At 34.8% G+C, this 11,557-nt stretch overlaps 1 protein-coding gene across 2 annotated transcripts; it reads right to left on the bottom strand.

The window, feature by feature from the left end:
- Positions 1 to 2,344: 2,344 nt before the first annotated feature.
- Positions 2,345 to 8,985, bottom strand: LOC140956675 (leucine-rich repeat receptor protein kinase HPCA1-like). 2 transcript variants are annotated; one of them, XM_073413523.1, is made up of 19 exons: positions 8,530 to 8,985; positions 7,607 to 7,727; positions 7,441 to 7,512; positions 6,996 to 7,070; positions 6,841 to 6,912; positions 6,552 to 6,713; positions 6,396 to 6,470; positions 6,037 to 6,108; positions 5,889 to 5,960; positions 5,710 to 5,778; positions 5,509 to 5,583; positions 5,356 to 5,427; positions 5,121 to 5,255; positions 4,512 to 4,990; positions 4,266 to 4,424; positions 4,049 to 4,185; positions 3,710 to 3,929; positions 3,199 to 3,434; positions 2,345 to 3,010 (listed from the first exon to the last, which is right to left on the bottom strand). In XM_073413523.1, exons 1-19 carry the CDS (start codon positions 8,609 to 8,611, stop codon positions 2,534 to 2,536), a joined length of 2,862 nt encoding a protein of 953 aa, XP_073269624.1. In that variant the 5' UTR covers positions 8,612 to 8,985; the 3' UTR covers positions 2,345 to 2,533. The 2 variants fall into 2 exon arrangements, with proteins under 2 accessions (XP_073269624.1, XP_073269625.1); XM_073413524.1 differs by having other exon boundaries at positions 2,345 to 3,007; positions 8,530 to 8,980.
- Positions 8,986 to 11,557: the final 2,572 nt, after the last annotated feature.

Genomic DNA, 11,557 nt, shown 5'->3' with positions numbered 1-11,557 from the left:
TGGATGATTGAAATCAAAGTGTTTGTGCTATATCAAGGATGTGTCGATGCTTTCTTTCTACTACACCATTTTGTTGAGGCATTAAGGGCAAAAACTTTCATGTATCACACCCAAGTCTGAAAAAACAATTGACGCTCATTTTTGAAAAAATCAGTGCCATTGAATGCCTTAACTGCTTGAATTTTCTTTGAGAATTGGTTGGTCGCCATGAAAAAAAAACCAGTTTAATCAATCTAAGTACATCTATTTTAGATGCATGAGGTAAACCCATGTTTCTCGTGAGAAAACATCAACAATGGTGAGAAAATACCTTGTACCACTGTAAGTGGGGATGTGGAATGGTCCCCAAATGTCTATGTGGACTAGTGGAATATGGAGGAGGACTTAGATTAACTAGCACATAGAGATACTAATCTGCTATGTTTAGAAACAAGGCATATGAGGCAGTGAGATAGTAAATCATGTTTGCAAATAAAAGGTAATAAATGCATTTTGATATGGACATATTTCTTTGTCTCTTTTGCCAAGTGTCAATATCCACATATTTACAAGGAGTATTAATAGAACAAGAATGCAGAATGTTTTACTGAAACATGTTAGATAACAAGGGAAATATATTACTAGTGTTAGACTTTTGAATTGCCTTTGGGTTGAAGTAATAGAGCCCATGCGTCTCCTTACCAATCCTCATCATTGTGAATTTAGACATTGACAAGATGTTGAACTGAAAGTGGGGAATATATTACACATTTTTAAGCTCAATGGAATAAGATAATAAGGTTGTTCCTACTTGGTCTATTCTGGTTGTACTACCATTTGACAATCTTACTGTGTTAGTGGGATCTACTATGGATTTAGAACCTTGCAACAAAGAATCATCCCCAATAATATGTTCATTAGCTCCTGATTCTGAGCTAATAAATTGAAAAGTAGTACTTGCCATGTTAATCATTGGTGCGCTTCTAGTCTGCATAGTGTTCTTTCCCAAGGGCTTTAGAATCTCAGCATATTGGGTATGAGTGAAGAGTGGAGAACCACCAATGGAATCAGACTTATTCATCTCAACAATATTCCCTTGATCCAGATTGGCACTTCCTGATGCTTTCTTGTTGTTTGAATTATCCAAGTACACCTTTTTGTTAGGTCCTTTGGTTGCTCATTTGTACAATTTATGCCATGAAGGATAACCAACAAGCTTGTAACAATATTCCTTCATATGAACATTCCAATTGCAGCATTCACAACTCAATTTCTCTTTTATTGGATTACCACCCTTGGACTGATTAGTGTAAATGCTACCACCACCAGAGTCTCAAAAAATGATAATGGCCAGTGAGATTCTTCTTGAGAAAGTAATGAGAATGTCTGCCCAATCGTAGGCGACATGCTCATTATCAAAATCTAACTTCTCACATTCCTGTAGCTATCATTCAATCCCATAAAGAATTGGAATAACTTTTGATGCTAATCGTGCTCCAATATTTCTTTGCAGTCTCACATTTGGATGAAGGCAAGTCGAGACAATGTTGTTATCTTGACTTAGACTTCCTATCTCTTTGTTCAAAGAGAAGATTCTTGATCCGTTGATTTTGTCAAATTGCTCATTGAGATTTACCCAAACTGTTGAAGCATAGATTATTCCACCAAATGATCATTGACAAGATTTATTCCATGAGTATCAGAAGAATGGATGTACAGGGGATCATTGAAGCTGGTATTAGTTGCCATCAAATCGGTGAAAGAAATCGCTACAATTTCATGTGAACAATCGAATGATTGTTAAAAAAAATCGAAATACTAGGGACAAAACCTAGGATCTGGTACCACGTAAAGAAGTGAACGAGCTGAGAAACTCTCTCATTGAACCAGAAAAATGTTCGTTCTAGTCTCTACTTCATGTACAAGATATTATATACATTTTGTGGAAGAAATTGAAACTGAAATAGAAATAGTAACCAACTAAAGTAGTATTCATCTAATTACTAACAGTAGTGTGTTTCCCTTTATTGACTAACTACTAACTACAATTGACAAAACACTTTGTTTTTCTTTCACATATAAAGCTAAGAGGCTCGAAAAGTAATCAATTTTTGAATTTACGATGGCCATCCTGACAGTTGATCCATTATTTTCTTTATATTGTTTCAATATTATCGGATGTTCTCGAAGAGAGGGCAAAGCAATGGTTGATTACTATATGCATTGCAAGAGCTGGCTATCTGTGTGGCATCGATTGTTCAAGTTTGTGAAGAGGGCTGGACGAGTGGAGTCCAATGTAATCAATACGTATGACTCTGTCATCCAGCGATGTACGCATCATAGGCAGTCATCATAAACATCGGTATCTAGTAAATCCGCTATTGATTCAATCCATCCAAAGACCATGAAAATTGCTCATAACAACAAAAATTTAATGTATACTACACATAAAAAACAGAAGTATTCATTTTCGCTCTCACACAAACTGCAACAACAAATGTTCAATCCATCCAAATACAAAATTTACAGGTTCATTTTTACAGTATATGGAAGCTTACTTGGGTTCCAACTTCGAAGGGAGATTACCAGCACTGTAAGAGAAAATACTTTCATTGCTATATATATGATCTTGACTTTTGCTCGCCCCTTCATAACTCGTTGATGATGATGTGGATTCGACATTAGGATTCAAACCTGACATTTCCATAATACGTTCTATCTCTTTAACCACTTCACTCATAGGGGGCCTGCTTTCGCCTGACTCGTGAACACATCTCAAAGCCAGGTCAACAAAATTTTCGAGACTTCTTGGTGGCATGCTGAAAGCAATAATTGGGTCGAGAAGGCCATGAAGGTTGTACATATCCTTAGTTTTGTCCATCCTCAGCTTCACTTCCCGAACAATGTATTTCCCTTTGTCAATAGGAGTTCTTGCAGTTAGAAGTTCTAATAGCAATATCCCAAAGCTGTATACGTCGCTCATTTTGGTCAATTGTTGTGTCATATAGTATTCAGGATCCAAGTATCCCTGCTTTAAGAAACAAAATATAAATGGTCAATGGACTTCTCCATTCTTGTTCTTCTCCGTCCTTGTTTTAGTCACTTTTCTGATTGAGCATTTAGATATGTCTACAGCAAAAAAATTAAGAACCAACAGACTGGCCTTCACACATATCTACGTGACATTTTTTAGTTCTAGAGAGTGATTTGTTTACTAACCATTGTGCCTTTAACTTGAGTTGAAACATGACCCTTTTCAGGATCACCTACTGGCTTAGAGAGACCAAAATCTGCTACTTTAGCATTCATTCGTTCGTCTAGTAATATATTGTTTGATTTGATATCCCTGTGTATGATGGGTGGATCCGCGAGGTCGTGCAGATATTGCAACCCTCGTGATGCTCCAAGAGCTATTCGAAGTCTCCTCATCCAATCTAATCTGATCCCATTCTTCCCTGTAAAGAGTTGCAATAATCAACAAACCACTTGAGATGCTTCATGGAAACTTGTACACCCTTTCCATGTGTTTCAAATATTTCCTCATTTAGTTTGTAATCTAATCTAACTTCAAGTTTACAAGTGAAAAATATTTTACATTTTAGGAGACTCCAACTTGTGTGGAGTTTTGCCCCTCCAATGGTTCCATGACAAGAAAATTTTTACATATTGCATGAGTCTCAAAATCCTGAAAAGATATGTGACACCAAATGTTACTTTTCTTTAGAAGTACCTGAGAGACTGTCCTTCAACGTGCCATTTGCGATGTATTCATACACTAGCAACTGTTCACCTTGCTCGAAACAAAAACCCACGAGAGAGACAACATTCTTGTGATGTACCCTCGAGAGAAGCTCGATCTCAGTTTTGAACTCCAAACCACCCTGCATTGATCCTTGCCGAGCCCTTTTAATAGCAACCAATTGTCCATGAGATAGAGTTCCTCTATAAACCTGAGAAATGCATGGAAATTTAGAACAATGTCGAAAACAAGATTTGAAAGTGCCTAATTTCAAATAAAAAGAAACCCAAATGATTATATTAGAGGAAGGAATGTCGTCATAAAATTAACCTTTCCATATCCACCAGTTCCAATATCATTGGTTTCTGAGAAGTTATTTGTGCCTTTCTTAAGTTCTTCAAATGACAAACATTTTGCTCCTTTAACCTCAGGGACTCCACCACTGTCTGTATTTGGGTTCCAGGATGCTGCATTTATGAAAAAGATTGTCACACTTCTGGGAGATATAAAATTAACAGAAGTTAAGGCAAGATGATTTGAAACATACCGAAAGGATCGCTCTTTTTGCCTGCCATTTCAGCCCTTCTCTTCTGGAAGAGAGCATAAATTCCTGCAAGGAGTAACAGCAAAAAGAGGACTGATCCACCGGCTGCTGCTGCAATTATAAATTTATTGCTTGATGAATTATGCGACCCCCTGGTCAAGCCTGAAGGATGAAAAGAAAATCCACATAAAAACATAATTTTTATCTTTCATCATATTTTACATTTCTTAATGTTGTTCACCAGTTAACCTGCAAAGTATTCATAGCGGTCAGCATTGAAATAAAACGGTCCGAATTCATGTGGTGGCTTGAAAGTTTGATTGCTTAGTACAAATCCAATTCTAGAAATCCCAGTTCTATTGAAATATTCTTGGTCCGATGGAAAAACTTGAAGATTCAATATAAGGTAGTCATCCATATTTTTTGTTGGATTACTTAAAGAAACTGAATCCACCGGAAGACCACCAGTCCCGAATGCAAGCATCAGTTTCTGGTGGAGAAGTTCATAAAGAGATGTGTTTCCAAAGCTGGAGAACAAAGGAGCTCTGAAAACCAGGTCCCCTGCGTAGGGATATGCACATTTGCATTTTGGGCTTGAAATTTGAGCCAACGCGCAGCTAGACGGTACACAATTTTCTGTTGGTGTTGAGTATGAAGTGCTCGGCTGTCTAGCAGTGGTGCAGTAAGTCTCGGTTCCACCTTCATCACACACTGGGTTACCCAAAAGTCTGTATATCAATTAAAACACAAAAGGAAAAAAAAACGGTGTTAAAAGGAGATTGAATGTTCTCCTGATATTACCATTGCTTCATAGAACAAATGTAAACAACGAAAATGTGTTGTTTGAATGTGGTGTACATTATTTCAATGTTGTAACCAGGTCGTTGAGTAAAGGAATCAACAAAGTTGTTTCTTAAATCAATCATCTGTAGTTGGCTGCTATAATCGGAGCCAATATTCAAGGTACCGTTGACACGATTGTTCTTCAACGAGCTGAAGAAAAAAAGTATTGCACAAGATCAATACCGATGAAATGTAGAAACTAGAGCCATGCAGATGAAATAAGACATCACAATGATCAGAATTCACTAACATAGTTTGCAACTGAGAAATGCTAAACATGGAAACGGGAAGTTGCCCTTGAATTCGTGTGTGATCCATAATCCTACAAGTTCAGTTACTATATCAAGCTCGTGCTATCATTACGAAAACCTCTCTGCAGGAAGAGATAGAGAGTGAGTAGTACAGTGTCGTTAAGGACGGTAAAGAAGAAAACCATGGTGGAATGTCCGTTGCATCAAAAGAATTATTGCTCAAGTCCCTGCAATAATATGGTTAATCATTCTATATTTAACCACCACTTTCTACATTTGGCCCATGCTTTGTAGTAGTATATCAAACTCAAGATGGATTGATTTATAAGCTCATTAACAGGAGTTTGGCTTACACGGTGTGGAGCACTACCATGCCACTGAGATCAGGTAAAGGTCCAGTCAACTGATTGTTTGACAGAAACCTGAAATGTGAACAGAACGTGTTTATTTACCTACATATTTGATGCTATAGCGAATGGTCCATTCATGGGAAAAGGAACAAGCATCAAACACTCATTTCTTTGCTACTTACAGTGACTGGACATTGGTGAGGTTGTTCATGTTTTCTGGAACAGAACCACTTAGACCGTTCCTATCGAGCCGTCTATTAAAAACAAAGAATATTGATTCGAAGGGCACCCATGAAACACTACCTCAACAGATTGTTTAGTGTTACTTACACCACCTCCAGAGATGATGTAAGTCCAAGAGTGGAAGGGATGCTTCCAGTTAGTTGATTGTTTTCAAGAAGCCTGTTCAAATGAACATTAAGAGAACCATAATCGGAGAAATTTTAGGTTAAATTTCATTTTTCACATAAAAGCTCCAGTTGAGCGGCATTAGACTAGTCTATTTAAATAAATCAGAAAGTCAATAACTGCTAATGACATACAAAATCCAAAGCATGCTAAATATCCTTCTTTGGTAACCATTTACTCTGCTATAATGGATTAAAATCATGCCGAAAAGATAATTTGGCAGCAGTAAATATACAAGTTTCACTGTATATAATGAGATTAAACAGGTTAGAAGTACTTACAAATGTATAAGACTAAAATTTGAGCTAAACAGCTGGGATGGTATTTCACCAGATAGCTGATTATTCCCAAAATGACTGCAGAAAATGGAACAATTTGACTTAAGATACCATTAATCCATGTCAAACTGGTAAAATCGGTTTAGAGAATATGCATACAAGTGTTTCGTGCGCACAAGCATATCAAGACCAGGTGTGGTTCCGTTAGAGACCGGGATGGTTCCAGTAATCTTGTTATCAGCTATATCCAGCCAAAGTAGACGTGATAAATATCCAATGGAAGGTGGTATGTCACCAATGAAGTTGTTCGAATTCAGAGACCTTCGTATAACATCAAGAAGAAAAATGGATTAGGAATCCAACAAAGAAACAAATTATTAAACAATTGTAACATTGCTTGACCAAGAGTACAGTTAAACAGGTATATGGAAAAGTCCAGAATCCTTACAGGTAAACCAGCTTTTGAAGAGATCCGATCGACGATGGTATAGGACCAGAAAATCCGCAGCCAACTAGCATTCTGCAATGCATGTAACAAATTTCTTAAAATGGGAGTAATATGTGCATCAGCTGGAGACCAAAATGTATGAAAGATTTCCTTACAAGCTCGTTAAGTTCTTCAAGTTCTCTAACGATGAAGGAAGTGGTCCAGTCATTTCTTTGTTGTATGACAGATCCCTATAAAATAGGAGCTTACAATCAGGAAATGCAGATACACATACATCTGCATCCAATTATAAGAATATTAAGAAGAAACATTATACTGTTTCAATCATGAATCCCTTGAAACCAAATGAGATTACAAATTTAATTGAATTGGCATCAAGCTACCAATATCCATTCCTGCGTACAAATCTATATATTGACACGCCAAGATATCTCAAATTCAAGAACACTGATAACTACAACACTTCTTGCAATCTATAGCTACAGTTGTTGTTCATGTTCTCTCAGAATTTCACCTCTAGCAAATGATGTGAATTCTTTTGTCCACCACCTTCATCAAAACGAATTTGTAAAATTGAAGTTCAAAAAGAAAGAAACCTACAGGATCTGCAACTCGGATAGTCCAACAATGTCTGATGTTAGCTCACCACTCAAATTGATGCTTGCCAATGTGCTGAAATTGGATATTCAGGTGAAAGTAAGAAACATATAATGTGTTACTAGTCTCTTTTATTCCCTGTATACATAACGAAACATTATTGATTTACATGGAGACAACACGATCCCCTGTGCAGGTAATTCCATCCCAGCCATCTCCACAAGGATCAGCCCCGGACCAGTTGGGCGGTACATTCGTCCATTGATCTCTCAGAGCATTTAGAGCAGCAGCTGCATCACAGATTTGTAAGCAATATTTGCCAAATTCAAACCAAAAAGTGGCCTCAACACTGATTACTAAAGGACTCCATTTTTTATGTAGCTATTCTTGGGAGGGTACATGGTTAGTGAAACTTGAAGAACTGATACTAATAAAGCCAATATGAATGGACTAGACAAAACAAAACAATTGATAAAAAAGTCCTTGATTCGTAAATCAAACACCCAGGAATCAATTTCAAGACCATGAAATTCAAATCTAGCCATACTCAATTGCATCAAACATCGAATTTATATTCCAAGAAATAGCCATCCAACTTCGTCTCCATACGAAATAAGAAACACGACGAGCAAGACAAAATTAACAGCCACGGTGAATTTTCAGTAGACTACCATGGTAAACCATATCAACAAGTTTCTACTTAGTTTTCTTTCGAACCTATAAATATGCTTAGGATTGTTTATATTTCAAGTAAGTGACATCCTTTATCATTACTTGTACCACACTTAGGCAATATGTCAGATAAAATCCCAAAATAAAAGAACTCCATTCTTTGAAAAGCCGAAGCCCACAATTGCTCATCTTGTGCAGATAGCTATTCTGCTGTATGCAATTTAATCCAACCTATAATATGAACATGTAGCACTTGCACTAATTCGATAGTAACTCTTTCCTGGATCAACTGTTCAAATACGTTGTTTTTTTCCCTCAAACTACCAATATCAACCAATAGGCCAAACAGAATCATAAAATGGAACGTAAAAGAACTAAACAAGAAAAGGGAACCTTCTTGAACACGAAGATTAGACTTACAGTCATCTGGATTTGTCAATGCTCCTATTGTTAAAACCTGAACTAAAGCAACCAGCAAAGACAGATGAATTCTCCACATCATAAATGATCGATCCAAAGAAAACCACACAACTTCAAATATTTCAAACAACACTCCCTCAAATCAGAAGAAATAAAAACAGACAAGAAATGAAGTTTCTCTAAAGGTGATTTTGTTATATCCGAAACACAAAAATGACCAGTAATGGCTCTAGCTCAGTGCAAGTTTTCATTTTATATGACCTTTGTCCAATAATTTGGGAGGGCCCAATCAATTTACTACTTCATGTGGAAATATTCAAAATGAAGATATATATGAAATTAGTGTATGCACTGCATTTATTACACTTGTAAATGTATAAGCTCAGACATAGATTAAATCAGGAGATTAGTGGGAAAATATTGAATCCTTGATACAAATTTCACAAAGTTGGCCACATTTAAAACGAACCCATAAAATTACGCAAAAGATCATTCTTTTGAAATTAACTTCCGATGTCATTTTCAGAGGAAACAGTAATCACAGTCGCATTAAATAACTAATAAATACAAATCTCCACTAGTCTTGAGCTGCATGTGCAAATGGGTAGAGAATGTGCACTTACATATTATGATATGATAACGATGATGATAATAATAATAATAATAATAAAAATAATAATAATAATAATGATGATGATAATGATAATAATAATGATACTGATTACGGAAGTTAGATGGTGTGGTTGTGCGCGTTTTGTTTACGTTTGCGGGTTAATTGAATTTTCAGTGATTGATACCCGAGCATGCACATTACCCTCTTCTCATCACCATATATTTCATAGATTCTTTCCGCTTCGCCCAACTATGAGCGCGATCATATGGAACGTCACATCAGTTGTTCTCTAACATAATGCTTCATCAAATGTTTCGACGACATTTGCGTGAACATTTTCTCGAAAGTAAAAAAGAAACGAACGTAGAAAGATGTTCACGAGAACATCATCGAATCATTTAATGCAACAGTGTGTAAGGATACGACAGATATTACATTTTAAAAGAAATTCCCATAAAAATCTTGTATCAAGACTCAATATGCACATATATATTTATAAAGCAAATTCATTTAACTAAAATCAAATTTTTGTCTAGTCAGTTGACCGAAATCATACTCTGGTCAAGCCATTTATCTCTATCTTTGTCGTATTTCTTCAAATTTTGTCTAGTCAGTTGACCTCAATACAACTAATGGTCTTATGGATTATAACGTTACACCAAAAAGTTAAGCTAATTGAAATCATATTTCTATTGATGAGTACCATATGTGGATGAAAAAAAATCTGCAAACTTTTATCACAAAAACTCATGTGAAACAATCTCACGGGTCAATTTTGTGAAACAGATATTCTATATGGGTCATCCACAAAAAAAAATATTACTTTTTATTTCAAATATATTAATTTTTATTGTAAATATGGACATGATTGATCAATCTCCCGAATAAAGATCCGTAAAATCGTCGTATGAAAGACCTACTCAACTTTCATTTCTATAATTTGTTGTAGTATATTATCATCGTTATCATTGATAAGTATTTGGTCTCAAAAATATCCAAATAGCATTTATTAAAGTTGGTTGGCTTCACATATGGGCAAAGATGTTCCTACTGCGTTTACAATGTTTTATGCCACACAAATATTTTCTCTTTGAGAAATTTAAGGATTTGAGATATAGTCCTAATAAAAGATATGATATAAGGATTTTGGCTCAATTAATCCTTTATTTTGATTTCTTCAAAAATAATATTTTTTTTCCTTTACACACACAATGTGTGCGCTTTTATGTTGGTTTATAATATAGTTTATTTGTGTTATTATTTGTACTCTACATTTTGTTATTTGTCCTCTATTTATGAATAAATTTTATGCATCAACTTCACATGAAAATTTTAAAAGTAGTTTTTGGAAATAAAATTGTTAATTGTAGTTAATGATGTTTTTGTTTTACTGTGCGAGTGAAATTTCAAACTTTGTCTTAAATACAATTAATTTCCAAAGTAGAAAAAGAAAGAAAATAGTAAGTGTTGAAAATTAATATTGAATATTTGAATATTGAATGTTGAATATTTGAGTGTTGAAAATTAGGTAAAATTAGGTGTTGAATATTGAAATTTGTGTGTGATGATGAATGTAATGATGTAATTTATTTTTGGATTATTTGTAAAAATTTTCTATAAATAAATATCTCATTTGTGAAGAAAATCACAATTGAATTGAGAGAAAAATATTATAAAGTGTGTAGTGTGATAATTTTGAGAGTTTGAGTTTTTTACTTTTACCATAAATTTTTATTTTTTCACAACACGTTATCAGCACGAAGCTCTAAAAGTCCTCCATATTTTTCCAAGCTCCAAAACAGAAGAAAAAGATAACAAAAGTAATAATATTTATTTTATTGTTTATTTATTTATTGTNAAAATAACTTATGACACCTAATTATAATAATGTGATATGATATACATAATTATTTAAATATGACTAATATTATATACACCATATTATTACCATAAAATTATACAAATACATACATTTATTTTCTTATACACCAACGGTAATAAACGGTAACAAAACGGCTAGTTTTTGCTCTATAAATACAATCTCACAAATACATTCAATCACTCCAACTTTCTCTTCTTCTCTAAAAATTATTCTTCATCAAATTTTCGAAGAAAAAAAGAAGATGGCTTTCACGAGGTTATTTTTAATTATTTTGGTTATCATACTCACCAGTCTTGTATTTATCGGAGAATATCCTCCTCGTGTGTTTTCTTTATTTTTACGAATACTTGTACTTGTTGTTTATCCATTACTTTGTATTGCAATATTCATTAACTAATAAAATGCATCGTAATTTTTAGTACCACCATGGCAAACTTGGCAAAGCTCGAATTCATCGCTCTTGATATTACTGGGAAAAACTATATGCCATGGACTCTTGATGTAGAAATGCATCTTGAGTCATTGGGTCTAAG

This window comes from Primulina huaijiensis, chromosome 14 (genome assembly GCF_012295235.1).
Source record: "Primulina huaijiensis isolate GDHJ02 chromosome 14, ASM1229523v2, whole genome shotgun sequence".
Taxonomy (NCBI): domain Eukaryota; kingdom Viridiplantae; phylum Streptophyta; class Magnoliopsida; order Lamiales; family Gesneriaceae; genus Primulina; species Primulina huaijiensis.
The sequence above is the reverse complement of the archived record's forward strand: the minus strand, read 5'-3'. Positions and strand labels throughout refer to the sequence as shown.

Coding starts and splice junctions, on each gene's coding strand:
- LOC140956675 (XM_073413523.1), bottom strand. CDS start 8,611: ATGATGTGGAGAATTCATCTGTCTTTGCTGGTTGCTTTAGTTCAGGTT. Junction 7,513..7,606: donor GGGGATCGTGTTGTCTCCAT/GTAAATCAATAA, acceptor ATCCAATTTCAG/CACATTGGCAAGCATCAATT. Junction 6,109..6,395: donor AATTTTAGTCTTATACATTT/GTAAGTACTTCT, acceptor TCATTTGAACAG/GCTTCTTGAAAACAATCAAC.